General features: G+C 47.4%; 1 protein-coding gene and 1 pseudogene across 1 annotated transcript; one reads left to right on the forward strand and one right to left on the reverse strand.

Annotated features, from left to right (window-relative positions):
• Positions 1 to 12,821: 12,821 nt before the first annotated feature.
• On the forward strand, positions 12,822 to 16,772 carry Rps14 (ribosomal protein S14). Its single transcript, NM_020600.4, has 5 exons — positions 12,822 to 12,912; positions 14,627 to 14,777; positions 15,156 to 15,317; positions 16,039 to 16,115; positions 16,657 to 16,772. Exons 2-5 carry the CDS (start codon positions 14,629 to 14,631, stop codon positions 16,722 to 16,724), a joined length of 456 nt encoding a protein of 151 aa, NP_065625.2. The 5' UTR covers positions 12,822 to 12,912; positions 14,627 to 14,628; the 3' UTR covers positions 16,725 to 16,772.
• A 359-nt stretch (positions 16,773 to 17,131) lies between these two features.
• Gm8731 lies at positions 17,132 to 20,902 on the reverse strand (annotated as a pseudogene).
• Positions 20,903 to 26,153: the final 5,251 nt, after the last annotated feature.

The following is a 26,153-nucleotide window of genomic DNA, read 5'->3' on the forward strand; positions in this document are numbered from 1 at the left end:
TACTGATCCCTATCTCAAGACCCCCTCCCCCCAGCTCTCCACAGGACTAGGTGGGAAGCAGCGAAAGGGGAGGGCATCCAAACCAGCTCCACACCACCTCAATGCAGAGGGAGTGGCCCTCAGTGCTGGCTCACTACACTCTCTCCACCAGGGCTACCCTCCCAAGTGCTGCAGCCGGCTAGGGATACAGCCAGCTCACTGGCTCTTAGGACCCTGGGGTCAGCTCTCCTGACTGCCACAGGTGGTGAAGGGTAAGGGGTGGGGGGAGAAGAACATCTCAGACAGACCCCCACCTCACAGCAGACAAGTGGGGTCAGCTCTCCCACTTGCTGCTCCTCCACCACCAGGGTCAGGGTTGGCTCTGCTGTTCAAACAAGAATCTTGCCTCTATCAAAAGTCAGTTTGTGGTCAGGCTCCGACTGCAAGCATTTTCCTCCCCCATTTCACAGATAAGAAACCAAGACTTAGAGGCATAAATCGCCTACATGGTGTCAAGATTGTTTTGCTACAAAGTCTCAGACCCCTTAGCCAAGATACGGCCACTATCACCCACGGTGAGTGTTTATCCTATTTCTCAGACAATAACTAGGGCAAACCTGGCTCCCACTAGTTATCTGCTGCACTGCTTCAGGCAGGGTCTATGTAGTCCTCGGAGCACTGTAGCAGCCTCTGAAAAATGTGTAACAGTGTTGCAGAGTTTGGGAGCCACTGAAAAGGGGTGGTGTCTCCACATGGCTTCATCCTCTGGTCTATGTGGCCCTCTGACAGCCTTCCAGATAAGCTTCCTGTGTGTGCTCCTCGATGTGTACACCCACGTATTCGCTCATTCATTCATCAAACACCAGCCAACTGGCCCACACACTTCCATGCATGGACACCCACTCCTTTTGCCAGCTTTTCCTACTATGGCCAACTCAGTAATTTGCAGAACCCAGTTCAAGCCAGGAACTATAATAAGGTATATAAACCCAAGCACAAGAAAGGCAGGAAATCATCTCACTCAAGCATCAGGTGAACCTGCACTACTGTTACCGAGAGAGACCCTAACTCAAAATCGTCACTCCTGAAAAATAAAGGGAAGAAGGCCTTTTCTTATTCAAAAAGCTAAGAAGTTTAGAACGAACTCAACCACCTAAAACTGCTATAAGATACAATGTGCACAGCCTCCACCAACACGTACTTCTTAAAAATCTTTAAAACAAACAAAAAAGGAAGTATTTTATTTTTATTCATGTGTGTGAACATGTGTTCAAGTTCCTAATGAGCCAGAGGAAGGCATCACATCCCTGCAGCCAAAGTTGTCAGTGGTTGTGAAATGCCCCGTGTGACTTCTTGGGAGCTGAACTCTGGCTCTATGCAAGAGCAGTGCTGGCTCTTAACCGCTGAGCCATCTCTCCTGCCCTCCCCCTTCTTTCACAGTGACACTTCTCAACCTTCAGGTCCACATCCCTTTGGCAAACCTATCTCCAAAAATATTTACATTATGATTCATAACAGTAGCAAATTGCAGTTATGAAGTCACAACAAAAAATAATTTTGTGGTTTGGAGGGAAGTTATCACAACATGAGGAACTGTATGAGAGGGTCGCAGCATCAGGAAGGTTGAGAACTACTGGCTCACACTCTCATGCTGAGTGCTTGCCTACCGCTTTTCCCAATTACTCCTCCCATAACTGATCTCTCTTATCATTCAAGACTCTGCCTAAATGTCACCAACATGGTTCCCTAATTTAAAGTAGCCACCCACATAGCTCTCCTCGGAATTTCTATTTAAGAGCCTGGAGTTTGGCTCAGTATTAGTGTACTTACCTAGCATTCACTTAAGGCCTTGAGTTCAAGTCTCAGAACTGGGGGGGGGGGGGAACCAAGCCTGGGAATGCACACCTTTAATGGCAGCACTCAGGAGGCAGAGGCAGGGGCAGGTGGATCTTGAGTTCAAGGCCAGCCTGGCTCTACAGAGCGAGCTCCAGGACAGTCAGAGCTACACAGAGAAACCCTGTCTCAAAAAACTCCAAACCAACAAAACAAATAATAGTTAAAAAAAAAAAAAAAAAAAAAAACAAACACACCCAAAATGGAAAAACCACTCCAAATCAAATCATGCCACACAACCTCGCACTTCAGTCCCTTCCAGGAGTGCGTCCTGATCTATGACATCATCTGTGCCTGCCAGTTACTGTTTATTGTCCCCCCCTCCCTACTAGAATGTTAACTCCTGACAGCAAAGCCCATGTCTGTCCTGCTCAGACTGAGTCAGTCCCCTGGTGCCTAATCTAGCACTTGGCATATTACTCCTTTAATGACTGTGGCTGAGCCTGTTGGCACACACCTAATCCCAGCACTGAGGAAGGAGGCAGAGCAGAAGGACTGGGCAAGTTCAAGGCCAACCTAGGCTGCATAGCGAGTAACAGTCAGCCCCACATAGCAGGACTATTTCATATAAGCTCTATTAACAGCAGGAGGGCTGGAGGGGTGGCTCAGCGGTTAAGAGAACTGACTGCTCCCCTTAGAGGTCCTGAATTCAACTCCCAGCAACCACATGGTGGCTCACAACCACTTGCAATGGGACCCGATGCGTGCAGGAACATGATACTCAAAAGGACACATCCCTCTGCCTCATATCTCCTACTTTCTTGTTCTACCACCCAGACTAGCACAGGAGTAGTCTCCATTTGTCCTCGCGCACCCCAATACTAATGAGACCAAGAGCCAGAGCCCCAGGCCCTGAAACAGAAAGAGAACAAACTCAAGTGTTGAGAAAAACAAGAGGGAGAGGAGGAGGAGCCAACAGGGAGGAGAGAAAAGACAGGGAGGAGAAGGAAGGAGCTTTGCTGATAATTCCTCTTCTTCACTTTATTAGTGAAACTAATAATTATTATTAATACCTGGCCTCTGCTTGGCCCTTTCATCCAGCCTGGTGGGGAGGTTTTGAAGATGAAAGACACTGTGGGGGTACTTTCAGATGCAGGTCCCAACACCTCATAACCACTAATTAAACGTGGCAGCCCCCTCCAATTAGCCCCTGGTCCCTAGGGATACTGTGCCACCTGACTCGGGTGCCTTCCTTTCCGGGTGGGAGTTAGCAGTTGGCGCCCCCTGGGCCTGGCCCTCCTTGGAGAAAGGTGAAGAAAGCTTCTGGTGCGGTGGGGGTGAAGGGTGGGAGCCCCACAGCCCAGAGAGTCGCATGAGAAATGCTGGAAAGAGCAGGAACCAGACGGCTGAAACGGAGGAGTTTTGTCTCCAGCTGAAATTACAGCCCCATCCCTGAGGCTGCCCCTCTCTCCATCCCTCCCCAGAATCTGTGAGCAGCTGGGCCCTGCCATATGGCAATGGGGGAAGGGTACCACCAAAAAAGGAAGATGTAACCAGACAAAGAGATAGAGTAAGTATGGCCACCCCCCCACACACACACACACACACATTGCCCTAGAGTCACAGTCACGGAGTTTCTGCCATCCTTTGGGTGGCTTCCTTCTACTTCCTGTCCAAGAAGCCTCCTCTCTCCAGCAGCCTTGACCAATATCAGCCATCCCCTGCTACTTGCTGAGTGAGGTCTCCTCCAGCACCATATACTCCTGATATGGAGTATAATCGAGAGGCTGCTGATACATTTCAGCAGCCTTAGTCTTTCCAGTAAGCTTCAAATGCTCGGCCGCTGTCTTTCTGCTAAGGTGTCAGAGTTACTCCAAGCATGGCAGGGCCTAGCTCAATGCCCAGCTTTACCCAGGGAGCACCTCACCTAGGCCTCAGGGAGCACCTCACCTAGGCCTCAGGGAGCACCTCACCTAGGCCTCAGGGAGCACCTCGCCTAGGCCTCAGGGAGCACCTCACCTAGGCCTCAGGGAGCACCTCACCTAGGCCTCCTCCTTGGCACAAGGTCTCAGCTTCGCCCATCCCTCAAGCCTGAATCCTTCTCAGCCCTGGAGTAGCCCAACTAATCTTTTTTTTTTTTTTTGGGTTGTTCTTTAAGATTTATTAATTTTATGTATGTGTGTACATTGCTATTCTCTTTGGACACACCAGAGGAGGGCACTGGATCCCATTGCAGATGGTTGTGAGCCACCATGTGGTTGCTGGGAGTTGAAATCAGGACCCCTCTGGAAGAAATCAGTGAGTGCTCTTAACTGCTGAGCCATCTCTCCAGCTCAGCCCAACTAATCTTAAAAGGTTAGAGCCTGCTTCCAAAATTGGCCTCAGATAAGGATATTGCCCTGGTGTTGTAGCTTCATGATGGAGCACTTGCCTCTGAGGCTCTGGATTTGCTCCAAGCACTGTGGCACCTCTACCTCCCCCTAAAATCTATTATTTCTCTCCATAGCTATTGTCATGGTCTAAGCCACTGTGGTCTCCCATTTATACAGCAGCCTTCACATCTTCCTCTCCTCCTCCTTCTCTTTTTCTTTTTTAAGATTTATTAATTTATTTTACGTATATGAGTACTCTATTTGCAAGTATGTCTTCATGAAAGAAGAAGGCATCGGATTCCATTACAGATGGTTGTGAGCCACCATGTGGTTGCTGGGAATTGAACTCAGGACCTCTGGAAGAGCAGTCAGTGCTCTCCAGCTCATCTTCTTCACTTATTGTCTCCACTCTTGTTCCTTCTACTGACACTCATTCTCCAAACAAAGCCAGGATTTACTTCATTGTCTGTCTGTCTGTCTGTCTATCTATCTATTTTTGAAAGAGGGTTTCAAGTACCTCTTGCTGCCCTCAAACTCACCAGCTAGGGGTGATCATGAACTTCAGGCTTTTCTTGCCTGCACCTCTGAAGTGCTGAGATTACAGCCCTGCCTTTCATGGCTGGATTATGTTGCCACTTGAGACTGAACCCAAGGTTTCATATGTTCTATGCATTCCTTCTACTGAACTTCATCTCCAGCCTCTAGAACAGACCTATAAAGATATCATTTGGGGGGGGGGAGGGGGCGCTGAAGAGATGGCCCAGGGGTTAAGAACACTTGTTTCTCTTGCAGAGTGCCTGGGTTTGCTCCTCAGTTTTCTCAGTACCATCCCTCCCAGATCTCCCCCTTCCCTAACTCCCTCTCCCTCTTCCAAGTCTTTTGCAAGGCTTTCCTTGCCCTGGCAGTCCTTGTCCACTTCTCCAACAGTGGCCCAGGCCTGTCCAGTCGTCTTCCTTCCCAGCACTTCCCACGATCTGTAATGATCTGATTATCGGCAGGCTACTTACACAATGCCCTGTTACCACTCACATTAGACAGCTCTTTCCACGGGGAGAGAGATGTACAACTTCCCTATCCACGGCTTCGTCATTCATCACAGAAAGAGGGTTCACTGAATATGTAGATTGAGCACGCCATACAGGCTATAGATCCTAGGACAGACAACCCAATGGGTGTGGTTCTTCCCTTTGAAAGAGCAAAGGAGGCTGGTTCCTTTGTAAATTAGCCTACGACTTGACTGAGTGCACAAAGGCACAGATGCAAAAACGTCTCCACTTGCTCAACTCTGAAGCTGGCAAGTAGAATTGGGCGCTGCTTCAGTTTTGCTACAGCCCTGGTCACATCACATGTCTTAAGTGGGATAAACAAACTCCAGAGCTAAAACCAGCACCGGGTCCAACTACCAGCATCGTGGAGCCAGGCGCCATCTAGCGATGCTCGAGTAAGAACAGGACTTTCCTACCCCAATGTCCTAGCTTCCTTTCATCTAATCTTATGCCAGTCCTACTCATTGATAATCTTTTGTTTTGTTTGAAACAGAATCTCATGTAGCCTCAGCTGCCCACTATGTATCTCAGACAGGCCTTGAACTGATTCTCCTGGCCTTTCCTCTACTTCCCAAGTGCTGAGATTACAAGTACGTCCTGCTATGCCAGGCTCCATTTGGGTTTTTGTTTGTTTTGTTGCCAGAGATCGAACCCAGAAACTCCTAGGTGCTAGGCAGGACACAGCAACAAGAGTCACTGCTCTGAGTTTCAGCTCTCAGAGTTGCAGCTAAGAGCCCTGCAAGAAGCCCTGCTTCTGTGGCTTCGAGACCTCCAGTCTTTGGCCTCACATCTTCAATCACTGAAAGATCTGATCCCAGGCCCAACTTACAGTTATTTGTATTTTGTTTTGCTTTATTTTTATGGGGGTTAATTTTAATCATCAACTTGAGACAATCTAGAGTCACTTAAAAGAAGGGCCTCTGAGAGTGTCTGTAAGGGAATGCCTTAGTTAAACCAGTTGATATGGGAAGACTTATCTACTGTGGGTGGCACCATTCCCTAGGCTTGGGGATTTGGGGTTGTCTAAGTGTAGAGAAGGGGCTGAAGGCTAGCATGCACATATTCATTGTTCTCTACTTCCTGCTGTAGATTTGGTGTGATCAGTTGCTTCAAGCTCATGCTTTCCTGACATTTTCACCACCCCTTGAACTGTGAGAAGAAATGAATCTGTTCTCCCTTACATTGCCTTTGTCAGGTTAACAGGAAAATAAACTAAGACAGAAACTGGTACTAGGAGTGGGTATTGTGATAAACCTGTTCATGGGCTGTTAGGCCTTTGGAACTGTTTGGGGATGGAATAAGGATCATTTTGCAACACTGGGCTAGGAAAACAGCTAATGCAAGGCTTAGGGGACCACTCTGGTAGAAGTCTGGAAGATATGAATCCTGACAGAGGGCTGGAGATATGCCTGGGTGGTTAAGAGCACTGGCTACTCTTCCAGAGGACCCAGGTTCAAATCCCTGTACCCACATGGCAGTTCACAACTGTCTGTAACTCCAGGTCCAAGGGATCTGACAATCTCATACACACAGATGGACATTCAGGAAAAATACCAATGTACATCAAAACTTATGACATAAATTCGGATAGTGAGTTCCTGGCTCACAAGGTGTCAGAGGAGACGAGGAATGGCATCAGGAACCGAGTGAGAGGCGATCTGTGTGTGATGTTTTGGGGAAAACCGTGACTGTATTTTGCCTATGTCCTGAGAATTGAGTGAAGTTGAATAGAAAAATAATGAATTAATTTGTTCAACAAAAGGAGATGTAGCATAGGCAAGTTCAACGTTTCAAACAAGGTACATGTAGGCAACAAAACAGCTGTAACTATTAAATAAGAAATTAGCCAAGTGTGGTGGCGCATGCTTTAATCCCAGCACTTGACAGGAAAGACAGATGGTTCTCTGTGAGTTTGAGCCTGGCCTGATTTACATAGCAAATTCCAGGCCAGCCAGGGCTACATAGTAAGTATCTATCTCAGAGAGGGATGAGGAGAGAGAGAGACAGAGAGAGACAGAGAGACAGAGACAGACAGAGACAGACAGACAGAGATACAGAGAGAGACACAGATACAGACAGAGACAGACAGAGAGAGAGACAGAGAGAGAGACAGAGAGAGAGAGACAGACAGAGAGAGACAGAGAGAGATATTAGCACCATTAAAGAAAAACCTAGGGCTGACAGGAGAGCTCAGTGGGACAAGGTCAAAGCCACACTACCTCAGTTCACTTCCCAGGATCCACACTGTGAGAGGAGAGAACTGAACCAACTCCCACAAGCTGTCCTCTGATCACCACATCTACACAACAGTATTTGTTGATGCACACACAAGCACACAAGTATAGCAATATAAATGTTTCTCGACAGGGTCTCTCTATGTCGTAGCTATTGACTGTCCTTGAGCTTGCTATTGAGACCTGGGTGGCCTCGAAGTCACAGAGATCCTCTGCCTCTGCCTCCTAAGGGATGGGATTAAAGACTTGTGCACCAGCTTGTCCTCAATGGATTTTTTTTTTTTTAAGGAGATAAGAAAGCATTTCCTTGGGGTCAGCACACATAGGATGATGCAGCTGTGATCCAAGGGTGCTTACTGGGCTACGTCTGTTGTCCAAGTGTTACTGGTTTCAAAGGCACAAAAGCTGCAAGATTTGGGGATGGGCCCTAAGAAGCTATTGTGTGAAGCCATAAAGTTAAAGCCTAAGGCTGCATTGGTAACCCCAGAATACTGGAGATGCCAGGACCACGGCACCGTGTGCTAAGGAGAGACGCTGAGTGTGCCAAGGGCAGAGGAGATGGAGGTGGCAGGCAACAGAAGCCTTTTCAGAGCCCAGGTGTTTATATTACACGGCCCACATCCAGAGCACAGAGCTTTAGGCCTTTGTGCCTGCCTTACACCCTGTGCATTTGCTGTGCTCGGACTGTCCCTATATCTTGGTTCTTTCGCTGAGGGGCAGCAAAGTGTAATCTTGTGAGGACGGAAATGGTGCTTTATCGGAACTCGGGAGACTTTGGACTTTTACTGTTAATAATTATGATATTAAACGATTGAACTCTAGAACTTTGCTTGGTGTATTTTGTATTAGAAGGTGACCTTTGAGCTTATCTGGACAAAAGATATGGTGGCATGACAGGTTGATAAGGGGTGGAGTAGGGATGGTTACTTTTAATCATCAATTTGACACCACCTAGCATCACCTGAGAGAGAGGCCAGAGAGTGTCTGTTAAAGCTTGCTTTCTTTTTAAAGACAGGGTCTCACTATATGGTTCTAGTTGGCCTGACTCTCACATGAAGACCAAGTTGGCCTTGAACTCTCAAATGTCTGCCTGCCTCTGCGCATCAAATGCTGGAATTAAAGGTGTGCACCAGCAGACCTGGTTGTGAGAGATTTCTTAATTACATTAGTTGGGAAGCCCTCCTCAGTGGGTGGCTTCCTTCTCTGGGCTCAGGGACCTTGGGCTGGATAAGAGCGGAGAGCGGATGGGCTGCAGCATTCGTTCATTGACTGCTTTCTGCTTCCTGACACAGATGCGATGTGACCTGTGATTTCCAGCTCCTGCAGCTGGGACTTCCACACATTTATGGACTGTGGACTGAAATAAACCCTTCCTCCTTGGGCTGCTTTTTGTTTTGGTTTTGTTTGTTTGTTTTTGTTTTGTCTTGGTTTGGTTTTTTGACACAGGGTTTCTCTGTGTAGCCCTGGCTGTCCTAGAACTCTCTCTGTAGAACAGGCTGGCCTCAAACTCAGAAATCCCCCTGCTTCTGTCTCCTGAGTATTGGGATTAAAGGTAAAGGCGTGTGTGATCACTGCCTGGCCCGTCAGGATATTTAATCCCAGAAACACAGAGGGAAGCTAAGACTCTTGTTTTTTACTGTTCTGACAGGGACTGCTATGTAGTTCTGGCTGGCCTGGAGCTCACTGTGGAGGGTAGGCTGGCCTTAGACTCATAGCAATCCTCTTCCCTCAGCCTTCCAAGTACTTGGACCAACAGGCATGTGCCACCACACCCTCACGGCATTTTCTGTGTTTCTTTTTCTTTTTTTTGGTTTTTCGAGACAGGGTTTCTCTGTGTAGCCCTGGCTGTCCTGGAACTCACTCTGTAGACCAGGCTGGCCTCGAACTCAGAAATCCGCCTGCCTCTGCCTCCCAAGTGCTGGGATTAAAGGCGTGCGCCACCAGCCCGGCTTCTGTGTTTCTTAAGTTGTAAAATGAGGGGACTGAAACAGCCTGCCTCTACCAGTCACCAGGAAAGTTCAATTAGATGAGTAAGCAAGTCACTGGCTGTGATGGTAGTCCAGCAGTCCCCACTACTACCCACTAAACACACTCACTCATCTCATGGCACCTTTACCTGCCCACATGCTAGTCCCCGGGGCGCCCTGGCAGGCCCTCTGCAGTCTATCCCTCAGATCTGCCTATCTCCTCAGCTCATAGATTTTGGAGGCCATGGTTTTTCTCAAGAGGAGACAAGGGAACAGAAAGTGAGAGTAAGGAAATGGTGAGAGCGACTGAGCATGCTGGGAAGTTGGAGGAATGTCGGGGCACGAGGGACAACATGGAGAGAGTGGGAAGAACGGATTTCGAATTTAAGTGGAATATACTCACCAAGGGACGGTTAAAGTCAACACACTGCCTGTTGGTTTCCATCAGGGTCTAGGGGCCAAGAGTGTGATGGTGGTTTGGAGAAGACTAACAGGTCGTGACTGTTGACAACACGGAAGTTAAGTGGCCTCGGTGGGCAAGATGGCCAGCTAGTTAGTAAGAAGAGGTTAAGAACCAAGCATAGTGGTGCACGCATGTGACCCCAGCTCTCAGGGAGCTGAGGCGGGAGAAGCGGGAGGTGGAGGCCACTTTGGGTGACCGCGTAGGCTGCTCCCTCCAGGAAGCCTTCTCTCTCTCCCTGGTGTTTACAGCACGCTTTCAGTTTAGACTCAAAGCAGGAGCTCACTCCCTGGCTCTCATCCCTGCTAATATCCTCCTTCTACAGAGCAACACACTACCACAGAACAAAGAATCCTAACCGTTAAAGAATAGGAACAGCCGGACAGTGGTGGCGCATGCCTTTAATCCCAGCCCCTGGGAGGCAGAGGCAGGCCGATTTCTGAGTTCGAGGCCAGCCTGGTCTACAGAGTGAGTTCCAGGACAGCCAGGGCTATACAGAGAAACCCTGTCTCGAATAGGAACAGCTCAGAGAAGATGAAAACAGATAAACCAAGATAAACCAGTCTTTACAGAGAAGGCTCAGCTACACACCAGGAGGCCCACAGCTGCGATTACAACATTGAGAGCCAGAGGTAAAATGAGGAGTTCAGCTACTTCAGACCTTGTGGGTGAGGGCACGCCCCTTTAATCCCAGCACTCCTGAGGCAGGGGCAGGTGGGTCTCTTGAGTTCAAGGCCAGCCTGGTCTACAAACAGAGTTCCAGAGCAGGCGGGGTTACTCAGAGAACAAACAAAGAAACAAGCAAAAAATGGAAAAAAAGACATTGTCTTAAACAAACATCCAAACAAAACAAAATGCAACCCAAACCAAACTACAAAAGACTGACTCCTGAGAAGCCACGCACACACACTTGCTGTGTCCTCTCCTCACTCCATTTCTGAGTCTCAGGCTGGGAGGCTGGCGAGACTGGCTCAGTGGTTCTCTAGAGCACTGACTACCCTTCTGAAGGTCTCAAGTTCAATTCCCAGCAACCACATGGTGACTCACAGCCATCCGTAATGGGATCTGACGCCCTCTTCTGGTGCATCTGAACACAGCTACAGTGTACTTACATATAATAATAAATAAATAAATCTTAGACAAAACAGACAAGAGTGCTTACTGCATTTGCTCTTGTTCTAGCTCTATCGGAGAACTCAGTTTGGCTCCCAGGACCCAGATGGTGCCTCACAACCATCCATAACTTCAGTTCCATGGGCTCTGACTCCCCCTTCTGACTCTCACAGGCACCAGACCCACATGCGGTGTGCACACATGCAGGCAAAATACTCAGATATGAAAAATAAAGTAATAAATCTAAACTTCTTGTTTTGTTTTTTGAGACAGGGTTTCTCTGACAGCCCTGGCTGGCTTTGAACTCAGAGATCCGCCTGCCTCTGCCTCCTGAGTGCTGGGATTAAAGGCGTGCGCCACCATGCCCGGCTTCTGTAGCTGCTTTTATAAAGCACAAGGAAAACAATACTTTTTTTTTTTTTTTTAAGGAAAGTTTCCTTCAGGTATGGTAATACATGCCTTAGATCCTAGTGGTCTAGGGGCAGAGGTGGCTGGGATCTCTAGGAGTTCCAGGCCATCTTGGTAAACATAGCAAGTTCCAGGCCAGGAATGGTAACACGGTGAGGCTCTGTCTCAAAAAAATAAAAGTTTAGTAGCCGGGCGTGGTGGCGCACGCCTTTAATCCCAGCACTCGGGAGGCAGAGGCAGGCCGATTTCTGAGTTCGAGGCCAGCCTGGTCTACAAAGTGTGTTCCAGGACAGCCAGGGCTATACAGAGAAACCCTGTCTTGAAAAACCAAAAAAATAAAAAATAAAAGTTTAGCTGGGAGGTGTTGGTGCACGATGTCTTTCATCCCAGCACTGAGGAAGTAGAGGCAGGCAGATCTCCAAGTACGAGATCAGTCTGGCCTACAGGGTGAGTTCTAGGGCAGCCAGTGGTACCCAGTGAAACCCTGAAACTCTGAATCTAAAACAACAACTTGAAGCCAGCCTGGTCTACAGAGTGAGTTCCAGGACAGCCAGGGCTACACAGAGAAACCTGAATAGAAAACAACAACAACAAAGAATAAATTTTCCTTAAATTTAGCCTAAGTCTTTTGGAATGGTATCAATTCCAGTACACAGAGAGCTATATGCAATATATAGTATATACGTGTAGCTCTACTGTTCGCCATGCTCTGAGAGATATACAGGTCATGATATATGTAATATGAATCTAGAGATGTATATACATACCAGTGTATGTGTGTGAATACTGTACCCATGTTTTTCAAGTTCTACTAAGTATACATCCGTGTTTCCATCTACAAAGTTTCCCAATTATTCAATGTCCTGCAGTATTGTTATTAGAAGGTTATATGAAATGACTATTAGATATAAGGGTTTTATGTCATAGCCCCAAATCTGCCACACACATATGGTCTCATTTCATCTGTACAATGGAAATCAAAATCAATCTAGTTTATGCTGTGTGAAGCATCAAAGATAAGATGCATAATGCAGGGTAACAGGGACGTGCTGAATAATTTATTACTAAGCTGCTCTGTAGTGTGCAAAACCGGGTAAAGTTACATTACAAGGTCGTTTGTTGTTGTTATTCACCTCCGTACCACGAGGAGCGCAGTCGCCTCCAGGCTGGCTAGCCTGAGGTTCTGATGGCGGAAGTCCGTCAAGCTGCAGCAGCACCCGCGACCTGGGGCCGAGCCCGCCTGTTCTCCCACTCGTGTCCGCTCCGAGAGTTCTCATAGGCAGATTCGGTCACAGCAACACGTAGCACCGGCTTCTTTTATAGGCCAACTTCCGTACCGGCGGTTTTAGCTTCGCTGGAAACCGTGATGGAGGTTTCTTCCGGAAGCCTGCCCCTCTCTCAGTGACCTCAGAGATACACTTCCGGAAGACGGAAGTGACCCGTCCGCCCGCCCCTTCCGCCTCTCTCTTTCCGGTGGAGGAGTCTGGAGACGACGATCAGGTAGGGAGGCTTGGGCCTTGAGAATCGTGCGGCATCCTTTGGCCAGGGCCGTCTGCGGGATCGGGGCCGGCGTCTGTGCGCAGTAGCCGAGCCAAGTGCGTGGTGGAGACGAGCAGGCGCCCGCCCGGCCCGACCCATCCGGACCCAGGGCTCCGCCGTGTCCCGGTGGCGGCCTCTGGCCTGAGATGGAGGAAATCGGGAGTGGGGTTGGGAATGGGTGCGGGTCCTGCCCTGGGCCTCTCGCCACAGCCGTCGCACGGAGTGGTTCGGGGGAGCCGGTCCTTGATCGCGTGCGGGCAATCGCCGGCCTGCACCGAACCTCGTTCCTCTCGTGAAAACCCCGAACCGATCCCCTCTGTAAATCAAAATTAAATTAAAAGGGATACCATAAAACCTCGGTCCTGTGTGGAGTGCTTCTAATCCTAACCCATGACGGCTACTCCCGAGTCGGACACATTTGCCGGTCGGCTTCCTCCGTGGTGGAGTAGGATGGATGCCATATGTTTGTATTCTCGTGGATATTCACTCCCACCGAGCAGAGCGAAGATACATTGAGTAGCCATCATGGCCCAGACGATTTGAACCCTACCGAATCTGTGTTTGCCTAGTTTGAGGATGAGATCGGGTGACTGTACGTTCGAGACCTGCCCTTGTGCTTCTGGCGATTGGACCCTATGAGGAAGGCACAAGAGGGAGGGAGAGAGATGCCAGGGACACTTGAAACCTACTTCTAAGGCCTGTGGTGCTTGGGGCTTTGTGTGTGTGTGTGTGTGTCGAGTAGGGATATCTTGGTACCAGGAAGAGAATACAAGGCAGGTATCTTAGACTGTTCTGCTTAATAGTCTTAGTTGCTGGGAGATGACCTAATTTATTGAGTGCTGCTCAATAGCTAGTTTGTTCTGAAAGTGGTGATAGTGTGTTCTACTTCACCTCAGGTTAGTCAAAGGACTGCCTGGGACTTTGGCAAGAAAAAATAAATCAGCCGCCTTGTGCCTTTTTCCTAGTTCCCACGAGTGTACTTTGATTGCAGGCTAGAGTTGGGTGATCTCAACGCAGGTGTGTAGCCCTTTTCCGTTAGACTTCCTGGAAGGCATGCCCTGGCTGTCTTAGAACTTGTTACAGTAGATGTTCCTGCCTCTGACCCCCGCCCCACCCCCCATATGCTGGAGTTACACACACCACACTCTGCTTTTAATGTTTGGTACTAGAAAACGGTTGAAAGGATTGCTTCTAGACAGGCTGTGAGGCTGTGTTGGGGAGGCATCTGGTGGCAAGGATAAGCTGGAAAGTTCTTTGACTTGTCTTTTTAGGCTGCTTTGGGCCTAAACTGTTAAGTTATCTGGGGCCCAGGAAAGTTGGGTTTAAGTATTGTGTATGGACAGAGAACGCCCTAATTTAGTTGTGGTGTCTACTATTCAACTGCCTGCTGGGTCACCCTGAACGAATAGAACTTCCAAGTTTAAGGGAAGAGTTAGAGTGCTGACTCAGGCTTGAGACCCGACTTCCATGCTGTTACACATAGCAACTTGTGCATGTGGTTCGTTGCTGGGCCGTGGGCTCGTCCTAAAGGCGCGTTCGGCACCTTTTTAAACTTGATAAATGCCAAGAACAGAGACGGGCTATTAGGAGCAAGGCTTAGGTTTTCCCTTAGTAGGTAAAGAAAATGTTTGGGGGGACCCTTTGCCTGTTGCTAACATTGAGGTTCCTTACCTAGAAATGGCGCCACGCAAGGGGAAGGAAAAGAAGGAAGAGCAGGTCATCAGCCTGGGACCTCAGGTGGCTGAGGGAGAGAATGTGTTTGGTGTCTGCCACATCTTTGCATCCTTCAATGACACCTTTGTCCATGTTACCGATCTTTCTGGCAAGTGAGTATTTCTGCAGAAAGGCATAAAACTGGCCTCAGGGGGACCAGTTGATGGGATTTGCCCTAAAGAATTACTGTTTTACTTAATTTCCCACTAATTATAAGAAAACACTGTGTTTTACGGAGCTGAGGATAAACTTGAACTTAGGATGCTCCTGTCTCTGCCCCCTTGCTGGGATTTTATCAACCAGAGCTTGCTGACTCAAAGGAGTTTAGCTATGTAGGGGTCTTTGAACCCCATAAACACAACTTACAGCTGTCTTGTTCAGACCCAGCATATATATATATGCTTAAGATGCTGTTAGACTGCTCATTGGGGTTCAGTAAGTGTTCTGTGTACCCTTGTTGAAAAATGACACGGTTCTGCCTTTGTCCCCAGGGAAACCATCTGCCGAGTGACTGGTGGGATGAAGGTGAAGGCTGACCGAGATGAGTCCTCTCCATATGCAGCCATGTTGGCTGCCCAGGATGTGGCCCAGAGGTGCAAGGAGTTGGGCATCACTGCCCTGCACATCAAACTCCGGGCCACAGGAGGAAACAGGTACAGAAGATGGGGGGTGGATTTGCGATCTCATCTGGTCTGTCTGAGGCATGTATGTATGTTCCTAGTTAGGGATAGCAGGGAATAGATTAGGAGGAGCTAGGGTTTGGGGCTAGCCTGGGCTAAACAGTGAGTTCCTCCTCAAAAAAATGGGTAATGTGTTCCTTTGTGTTTATTGAATAACCACGGCTTACCCAGGTAGTAAGCAAGACTGAGATAGCCTTGGGTGGCACCTCACTTTGCAGGAAACTCGGGCTTTTAATCAACATGCAGGAGGTTACATGGTTTCAGTCTGTGGTAAATACTAGGAAGTATGGAGTTGGTGGTAGGGGTGACTTAAATGGGGGCCTGGGATCCCAGCATGTTTCTGCCCTGTCCCCTCCCCCCTACCACCACCAAAATAAAGGTAGAAAAAAAATTACATGAGTGTGTGTACCATGTGCATACCTGGGGTCAAAAAGGGCAATGAATCTCTTGGCACTGGTGTTGCAGATGGTTGTAAGCCACCGTGTGGGCAGTAAGAAGAGTCCAGGCCCACTGCTAAGATGGCAGTACTATTAAGCCGTCTCTTTGCCCTCATTTAGCAATTTTGAAAAGGATTTTGTGTTGTGAAGTTGGAGATTTAAGTATGGCTCCCTCAAGTATTTAACTGTTGGCTTCTCCATTTAGAAGTGAATTAAAATTAAGTTGCTGACTAGGCCAACAATCCTTCATTTTCTAGGACCAAGACCCCTGGACCTGGAGCCCAGTCAGCCCTCAGAGCTCTTGCTCGCTCTGGGATGAAGATTGGGCGGATTGGTAAGTGTCCCCTCTGGTTACACTTGGGGTTGCTTTCAAGCATTGACCCCTTCCAAACCCTGCAATGTGCCTAATGGGTCAGCTTTGTCTGGTTACTTTTGTAAGGAGTACGTAAAAGGCATTATGAGAGGCGTATCTCTGTAGTGGATACAATTTTTCCCTATGTTGGGGTAACTTAATGTTCCGACTCTGATTTCAGAGCCTTCTGTGGCTTACCAGGTGACTCCACTGATTGCCCTCAGTCTCTGCTGACCTTCATAACAGTGGCTCCTGTCACGTGGTGTAAAGAGCAAACAGCCACACTTGCTCACTGTAGGGTCTCTTCTACTACAGTCGGTAGGCTCTGAGTTAAACTCGGTGTTTTTCACCTTTGATTGTCCACCTTCTCAGAGCCTGTGTCCACTTCCAAATGGGGTTGGGATGAGAAATTGGCAGGTGGGGCACCCCGTGATTGCTGACCATTGGAGATACATTTGGGGGAAAATAAAGTCTACTGCTAGTTAGACTTGTGGCTACAATGATATTTTTTTTTTTCTCACAGAGGATGTCACCCCCATTCCCTCTGATAGCACTCGAAGAAAAGGGGGTCGTCGTGGTCGCCGTCTGTGAACAGGACTTCTCATTATTTTCTGTTAATAAATTGCTTTGTGTAAGCTATTTTGGTTCTGGTGTTGTGTTTTATGCACTTTGATGTTTCACCTGCATGTATGTGAGGGCCTGGAACTCTGGAGTTAGAGACAGTTGTGAGCTGTCAATGTGGGTGCTGGGAATTGAACCAGGGTCTTCCTGCTAATCCATCTCTCCAGGTGTTTTTCTTCATTACTGTTTTTTTTTTTTTTTTTGGTTTTTTTTTTTTGGTTTTTTGAGACAGGGTTTCTCTGTGTAGCCCTGGCTGTCGTGGAACTCACTTTGTAGACCAGGCTGGCCTCGAACTCAGAAATCCGCCTGCCTCTGCCTCCTGAGTGCTGGGATTAAAGGCGTGGGCCACCACGCCCAGCTCTCCAGGTGTTTTTTTGTTTGTTTTTTTTTTAACGTTAAAATCCTAGGATGTTTATTACAAAGGTAAACCCTGATCCTTGAGATGAGCTTATCGGTAGGATTTCTGGTATCGGGCACGGGCACCAGGACCTCCAAACTTTGGATTCGCAGTGACGGGGGTCAGCTACAAGCAGGGTCTGATCGTATTGGATGAGGATATCTTTGATCTCCTTAGAGGCTTCATCCACATATTTTTGGTAATAAGCTACCAGGGCCTTTGAGATGGACTGTCGGATGGCATAAATTTGGGCCACATGCCCACCACCCTTCACACAGACCTGGATATCCACACCAGCAAATCGCTCCTTGCCCAGAAGCAAAACAGGCTCCGGTAACTTGTACTGCAGCGTGCGCGGCTCGATCATCTCCAGGGGCCGTCCCTTCACCTTGATGAGCCCATTTCCTCATTTGCAGTGGGCCACAGCGGTAGCTGTTTTCTTGCGTCCGAAGACCTGCACGGACTGCAGCATAGCTCTGAGCACAAGCACGAGCTCCTCACCGCGCAGCGCCGTGACCGGAAAAGGCTCCAGGTGGTTTTGAGACAGGGTTTTAACATAGCCCTGGCTACCCTTAAACTCATGTAGATGAGGCTGGTCTCAAACTAAAAAGAGATCCGGCTGCCTCTGCCTTCCAAGTGCTGAGATTGAAGGTGCATGTGACCATGCCTAGCAGTTTTGGTGTTGTTTCTTGTCACCAGGGTACACAGCAAGGGAAATGTATACTGTTTGAGAGGACTTGCAGACTATATAGGACCATAGCCGGGTTGTCTCGAGTTCTGCTGTAGGTTGGGCAAGCCTGGGTTCTATAAACTGGTTTTCTGGGAAGGGGCACCTGAGATGCTGAGGCTGCAGCTCTCTGGCATCTGCCAGCCCGTCTCCAAATTGTTCATAGCCCAGGCATCATGGGACACTCTAACCCCAGCAGGCTGGGGCCAGTGGATCACAAGTTGGAAGCCAGTATGGTCTACATAGGGACCTCTAGGCCAGGGTCACATGGGGAAATAAAAACACCAGAGAAGTGGAAATGTTCGTATTGTCTACACATGAGCCAATTCCTCTTGACTGGTTTCATTGTACGTCAGGCTGGCCTCAAATTTAATGATTCTCTTGACTGTAGTTTTGGGGCTACAGGTGTAAATTAGCAGCCAGTTTGGTTTTTTCAAATGGTCAAATGTAGTTCTAGCTGTCCTGGGATAAATCCTGTATATCAGGCTGGCCCACAGAGATCTGCCTGATAGGTGGAAGTTAAAGGCACATGCCACCCCTAAACTTCATGTTTTGTTCTTAAAGGGCCAGAGCAGGGGCATCTTGATCCAAGTGTAGCCTGAGCTGAAGAGGAGCCTTCCAGGCCTGAGCCATATATAAAGCTGTGTGGGTGTGCTGCTTCCCCCCACACCGGCTGTGCAAGATGGCTAGCTTGTGCTTCTGTTGCTTTCCTTAGCAGTTCTTTGAGGTTGTTCTACATTGGTACATAAAGTACCCAAGACTCAGTCACCCCACAAATGCCAAGTCCTATTTAAAACAGATAACGGTTCTTGCTTTGTAAAAGCTTGCATCGAACTCCAAGGACACCGTGCTATCAGATGGTACTGAGTGTTCTGGGAAGGCTTGCTTTTCTATTTCTTTGAGACGGCCTCACTGTGTCCCTGGCTGGCCTGGATCTCAATATAGATCCAACTGCCTCCCTCTGCCGATTTAGTTCTGGGATTAAAGGCATGTGCCACCATGGATGCACTGAGTCTTTTGAAATGTGGATTGGTGTCTTGCCTGCGAGTATGTCAGTGTGAGGGTGCTGAGTCCCCTGGAACTGGAGTTAGACATAGTTCTGAGCTGCCATGTAGGTGCTGGGAATTGAACCCAGGTCCTTTGGAAGAGCAGCCAGTGCTCAGCCACTGAGCTGTGTCCGTCTGTGTCGCTCCCCACCATCCCCCAACGTACTGAGATATAAAGATCTGTCTTAAACCGTTTTAAGTGCTATTATTCCTAAAACACAAGTAAGAAAGCCATTATGAGAAGTAATTTGGCAGAGTTGTTCTTGGTTCACATGTAATCCTAGTAAAGTTAGGGTTGCTACCCACCTGGGGCTATCCTGGGTTACAATTTGAAATCTGCCTCAAAAACAGCAAGGTGTGGGAGCATGCTTTTAACCCCAGCACTTTGGGAGACAAGGGCAGGCAGAACTATGTATACACTGAGACCCTGTCTCAGATAAATGCCCCTAGCACATTGGCAAAGGCGGTTTGGTTTTGTCTTTGTTTTGAGTGTCTGTGTGTGTGTGTGTGTGTGTGTGTGTGTGTGTGTGTGTGTGTGTGTGTTGGAAGAGGAGATTGCTAGATTGGAGCTGACCAGGTGGTTGTGAGCCACCTGACCTGAGTGCTGGCGACTGAACTCATGGTCCTCTGGAAGAGCAACAAGCACTCTCAACTGCTGAGTTCTCTTGAGCCCATTGCCAAATATGTGATTCCTGAGTTGTACGTTGTTTTCTTTTGGTTTGGGGGACAGGATTCCCTATGTAGCACAGGCTGGTCTGGATTTTCCTGCTTGGCCCCTCGGTGCTGGGATTACTGGAGTGTCCTGCCATATGCAGGTGACATAGTATCCTAAGATACATCCATATTGTGACACGTGCATATGCCCCATTCCTTTGTTGGGTAATACTGAGTTGTCTAGATGCATAAACTACTACACCTTTTACTTAAGTGGAGGCTGGGGAGATGGCTCAGTGGTTAAGAGCACTGACTGCTCTTTAAGAAGACCCAGGTTCAATTCCAACCCTGCCAGGGCGGCTCTCAGCTGTCTGCAACTTCAGTTTCAGGGGATCTGATGTCTCTCTGCCCTCCAAGGGCACTGCACACATACTGAGTGCAGACATAAATTCTGGCAAAACACACATTAAAAAATTTCAAAATATAAGTTAAAAAAAATAATCAAATGGAATAAAGATGGCTAAGGGTTAAGAACACAGAGCTGTTCCTGTGACGAACCAAAGTTCACAGTATTTAGAGGGTGCCGAGGGCTCAGAAGCCTTGCTGCTTGCATCTCCAGCTCTAGAGTCTGATGCTCTCCGATACTTGTGCATGCAGACACACAAAATAAAAATCTTTAAAATTGGAGAGTGTTGGAAATGACTCAGCAGTTAAGAGTACTTGCTCTTACAAAGGACCCAGCTTCAATTCCTAGCATCCACATGGCAGCTCAGTGCCCAGGACGGTTGACACCGTCTTCTGGTCTCCACAGACAGTAGCACGTGGATGTATAAGTAGGTACATACATGAAAATAAAAATAAATGAATAGTTAAATGTTTAAAAATGTTAAATTCGGTGTGGGTTGGCAAGATGGCACAAGCAAGTTAAGGCACTGGTGTTCTGCCGACTTGAATTCAGTCCCTGCGACTCTCATGGTGGAAAGAGCCCAGCTTGCACAAATTGTCCTTTGACCTCCAGAAGAATACTGTGGGACATGTGCACCCTGACACATACACACATAAATCAATGTGATAGCACATTAAAAAAAAATAGTGTGTGGCTAAACCCAGGTCATAAAATAAATCCATGCTGAATTTAAGTTTTCAAAAGTAGGGGTGACTGGGCATGAATCTTTCTTAATTAAAGAATTGAAAGTAATTTAAGATCAGTTCACTGGGAAGAACTTCCTTCTACTGTGCTGGTGACTCACATCCAGGTGAGAATAGAATATGATAGAGGGATATTAGAAGTAACCAAGGAGACCTGTAGTACCTGGGAAGTCATGTCATGCATGGGTGGGTCCTCTGGTCTGACAGAAGAGCACCTCACTCACCACATAATTCCTAGTTATATCCACGAACATCAAAGACAAGACCGGAGGAGATTGAGGACATGTACCGGTGTCTTTTTTTTTTTTTTTTTTTTTGATAAATATATCAGGGCAGTGGCAGATGGAAGTGGCAGGAGTGTCATAGACGAGAACACTCAAGTTATCTTTAACTGACTACCAAACGAAGTGACTGAAGGGATGTGGTCTCATCCCGTCCATCGGTCCGGCTTCTAGGTGTATGCGGCACGCAGTCAGGAGGTGGCCATTTTCCACCGCTTCAGTCTGCAATGTTGGGACTAAGAACTTCAGCTCAGCCTTTTAGTGAAAACTGCTGGGGATGCTGTGTCTCGGAAGGGATCACAGGATGAAGTGTTTAGCACCAGACAAGCTGCTGCTATTCTTAAGCCTCTTGGGTTCTTGTGCCAAGCGTATAAAGGACAGCTGGCTGGGAGCCTGGTGGAAACACGCTGGCGGTTCCTGGAGCACTCTCCTTACTTCCTGAGATGGAACATTGCGACTCCTCCTGTTCCCCTGGTAACGGGGGATGCGGTCAGCTGGGTCACTGAGCACTCTTTTGGGGTTGATTAGTTTCTGAATTGGTATTTTGAGTTTTTTGTTTTTGTTTTTGTTTTTTGTTTTTTGTTTTTCCCCCCAAGGACAGCTAAGCTGTGGTCAGCTTGGACCCTAGCAGCCTATGGGCTTCTGAGGCAGATGAGACGAGCCATATGCTGTTACCGACCTGACCTCTGCAGAGCACGGGAACCCAACTTCAGAAGCTCAGCCCTAAGCTGGCACTCCTATCATCCCTCTGGAGGTGGCCACCGCCCAGCATTGCCTTGCATCTGACTACCTACTCACTGGATTTCAGGGAATGGTCTCTCTCCTGAGCAGTCACCCCGTTTTTCCTGTAACACGTGGAAACGAAACTGAGGGGTTGGGGTGCTCAGTGAGGGGTTTAATACGACAGTTCATCTCTCAGCTCTGCAAAATAAACTGTCTTGTCCCATTTAGTTATCCCTTTGGCTTTTCCCCAGGATAGAATCTCTTCTCTTCAGGGAATCTCCCAGGCTTTTGATATAGCATGGCCACACCCATGTTCTCTTCCTCTGCCCAAGCCAAGCCTAGCCCCTTTTACCTTCTAATTTTCCACTCCCGCATTCAGCAGTCATGAAGTAGCAACACTAATAATTCTATGGTCCGGGGTCACCACATCATGAGGTGTATGAAAGGGTCACAGCCTTAGGAAGGTTAAGAACCCCTGGTCTAGAGGCTCCTCAGGGTACTCCTCCCTTGAAATCCCATAGTACCTTTTTGTTCCTGAGTGGATTTCTGGCCACCTATTTATTCTAATAACCCATTTCCCCACTACTGTGTTGTCTCTGGAAGCAGAGATAGACCCTGCGCTGGGTTCGCCACCTCAGCTTCCAACCTAGTGTGCACAAAGCAGGGGCTTGACAGAGACTGGTAAGCCATGGAAAGAATAGAGGAAGGGTCTCCCACCTTTGTTCTCACCCAGTCAGTACTTTGAAGGACTTCCCTAGATCTCCAGTAAAATGAAAGAAAACAAACAAACAAAAAACCCTATGCATTTCATAACTCCAGGGAAGTAGAGGAAACCTTCAAGCACTTTGAAGAAATCAAAGCAGGACATCCAAGCCAGTCACGTTGGCACACGCCTTTAATCCCAGCACTTGTAAGGCAGAGGCAGGCGGATTTCTGAGTTCGAGGCCAGCCTGGTCTACAAAGTGAGTTCCAGGACAGACAGGGCTATACAGAGAAACCCTGTCTCGAAAAACAAAAACAAAAACAAAAACAAAAAAAAGATTTATTTAGTATTATATTTATGTACAGTGTAGCTATCTTCAGACACACCAGAAGAGGGTGTCAGATCTCATTGCGGATGGTTGTAAGTCACCATGTGGTTGCTGGGATTTGAACTCAGGACCTTCAAAAGAGCAGTCAGTGCTCTAAACCACTGAGCCATCTCTCCAGCCCAACACTGTCTTAAGAAGAAGGAAGAGGAGGAGGAAAAGGAGAAGAAGGAGTAGAGGAAGAAGAGGAAGGGGAGGAGAAGGAAGGAGGAGGAGAAGAGAAAGAAGAGGAAGAAGAAAAGAAAAAAAAGACCATCAAAGTATATTTGAAAAAGACCAAAAGGAATGTCTCAGAACAATATTTGATTGAGATTAAATATACACACATACAAAAAATTAAACGCATGGATGAGTTGAATGGTAGATTAGAGCTAGCCAAAAGAAGAATAGCTTAACTGAAAATAAAATAGCAGAAGATTGCAACGGAATTGGAATGGGCTTTGTTTCTGCGTGGCTTGCTGACTGCACCAGGCTTTCACGCAGCCTCCATAAAGCCCCCTGTAATCCCGAAAAATACTACCAAAGCTGTCTGTCTTTCTGCACAGGATGGATATGGGATGGAAACAGCCCTGAAGAAATGCAGCAGCTTGCAGCATGTGGTTCTAAAGTGGTAGAAGCCTGCATAGACAGGAGCTTATAGAGGAATGGACTTAAACATTGATACTCTTGGAAGAAAATCACTTCATGAGATAGTCACCACCATTGCAGCAATACAAGCGTAGTCCAGATCACCAAAGGCTAGTGATATCACAAATAGTTTTGTGGCAGAGACAATCCTTTATCTTCTGTTGTAGATAGGTCCTCCCTCTCCTTCCCTCTCACCCCTCCATTCGCCCCCCCCTTTGTTTTGTTTTGTTTTGTTTTGTTTTGTTTTGTTTTGAGACGGGGTCTCATTTTGTAGCCCTGGTTGGCCTGAACCTCACAGATTGGCCTCAAACTCAGAGACCCATCTACCACTGTCTCTGAAGTGCTGGGATTAGAAAAACATGCACTGTTCCTAACAAGAATCTCAATTTTTTTTAAGATTTATTTTATTTATATGAGGACATATAAATAGGACATAGCTGTCTTTAGACATGCCAGAGGAGGGTATCAGATTACAGACAGTTCAGACAGAGGTTACAGACAGACAGGTTGTGAGCCACCATGTGGTTGCTGGGAATTGAACTCAGGGACAAAGCAGTCAGGGCTCTTAACCACTGAGCCATCTCTCTAGCCCAAGAATCTCAGTTTTTAACTGGATCTATGGCTAATATGAAAGACTGCAGGTTGGGATATAACTCACTTATATAGCACTGGGTTTGATCACTATATCCCTCCTCCAAATGCTAAAATATAAAGACTGCAGTTCTCAATCTCTCCAAGCAGTTAGGTATAGCTTATATGATATAAGCCGTTGTTGGACTAGGGAGATGGATACAGTGCTTATTACACAAGCATGAAGACCAAAGTTCAAATCCCCACATAAGCTGTAATCACAGCACCTGTGATCACAGCACTGAGCAGGGCAGAGACAGAATCACTGAGATTTGCTGACCACCAGCCCAGACCTCCTACGTTCAGGAGAATAAGGCAGAGAGTGACAGAACAGAACACCTGATGTCCTCTAAATTTTTGTGGCTGCGTATACACACACACACACACACACACACACACACACACACACACACACACACACCTCTTTGACCATCACACCAGGTCATCATTAGTACCCCTTCCCCATGATGTCATTCTTTTTTTTTTGTTTGTTTGTTTTGTTTTGTTGTTTTTTGTTTTTCGAGACAGGGTTTCTCTGTATAGCCCTGGCTGTCCTGGAACTCACTTTGTAGATCAGGCTGGCCTCGAACTCAGAAATCTGCCTGCCTCTGCCTCCCAAGTGCTGGGATTAAATGCGTGCGCCACCACGCTTCTTGTACAAGAACCTATCTACAATCCTGATACTTGAGCCTCAGCCATAGCTTCTATCTTCAGAATTCTGAGAGAAAGGCTTGAAGATGTGCCTGTCTTCCTTCCTTCCTTCCTTCCTTCCTTCCTTCCTTCCTTCCTTCCTTCCTTCCTTCTTTCATTCCATCCTTTCTCTCTTTCTTCTCCTTTCTTTCCTTCCTTATTTCTTCTCCTTTCTTTTTCTTTGTTCTTTTGTTTGTTTTGTTTTGTTTTGTTTTGTTTTTCAAGGCAGTAGTGGCGTGCAACATTTATCTCAGCACTTGGGAAACAGAGGCCAGCCTAGTCTACAAAGCAAGTTCCAGGACAGCTAAGACTATACATAGAAACCCTGTCTTGAAGCAAAACAAAACAAAACAAAACAAAACAAAACAAAACAAAACAAAACAAAACCAACAAAAAAACCTCAAACCAAAAACAAGACAAAACAAAACCCCAAACAAACAAAAAGAAATATGAGCAATAGAAATGGACTGAGCCAGAATTCAAACCTCTGTGTTCATAGTCATGGATCGTACCAGCTCATGTCTAGCAGGCGGGGCTCAGTGAAGAAATTCTGCCATGGAATTAATGGAAGAGGAAGACTTTTGGTGACGCAGCCTCTGAGGGGTTTGAGAGGCAAAGGGAGTGAAGTTCTAAGTCTGAAGGAGGAGCCCCAGTTGCTCGGTGCAGGTAGCCGGTTTTTGCGAATGACCACCAGGGGGCAGCATTGTTCCGACAGGAAACAGTCTACAGTGCAGCACAGCACTGTGGCGCAGATTCTGTGGGGCACAGCCATTTCTCTGGGCCTCAGTTTCCTGTCTTTTCAGAGAGGAGGTTGGGGCTGTGTAATATACAAAGAGCCCCTTTGGTTGAGCTGTAAAATCAGCAAGAAGGGTTTGGAGAGATGCTTCAGTAGTTAACGAGTATTTGCTGTTTCTAGCACCTACAGTGGCAATTCGCATCTGTCGATAATTCCAGTTCCAGGGAAATCTACCTCCTCTTCTGACTTCCACAATACAGACAGGCAGGCAAGTCACTCATACACATACTATAACATAAAATCGTTTGAAAAGGGGGTTGATGGAGAGATGGCTCAGTGGGGGCGGGGTGGGGGCTGGAGAGATGATTCAGTGGGAAGAGCACTGACTGCTTTTACGAAGGTCCTGAGTTCAAATCCCAGAAACCAACCACATGGTGGCTCACAGTCATCGATAATGAGATCTGATGCCCTCTTCTGGAGTGTCTGAAGACAGCTACAGTGTACTTACATATAATAAATAAATAAATCTTAAAAAAAAAACACTTAAAATGCAAATATAAAAGTAAATAAGTGTGTGCCTGTAATCTCAGCTCAGTAAGCAGAGGCTGGACAGAGGTCGAGGCCGGTCTCAGCTACACAGTACATTCACCT

Source organism: Mus musculus, chromosome 18 (genome assembly GCF_000001635.26).
Source record: "Mus musculus strain C57BL/6J chromosome 18, GRCm38.p6 C57BL/6J".
NCBI lineage: Eukaryota > Metazoa > Chordata > Mammalia > Rodentia > Muridae > Mus > Mus musculus.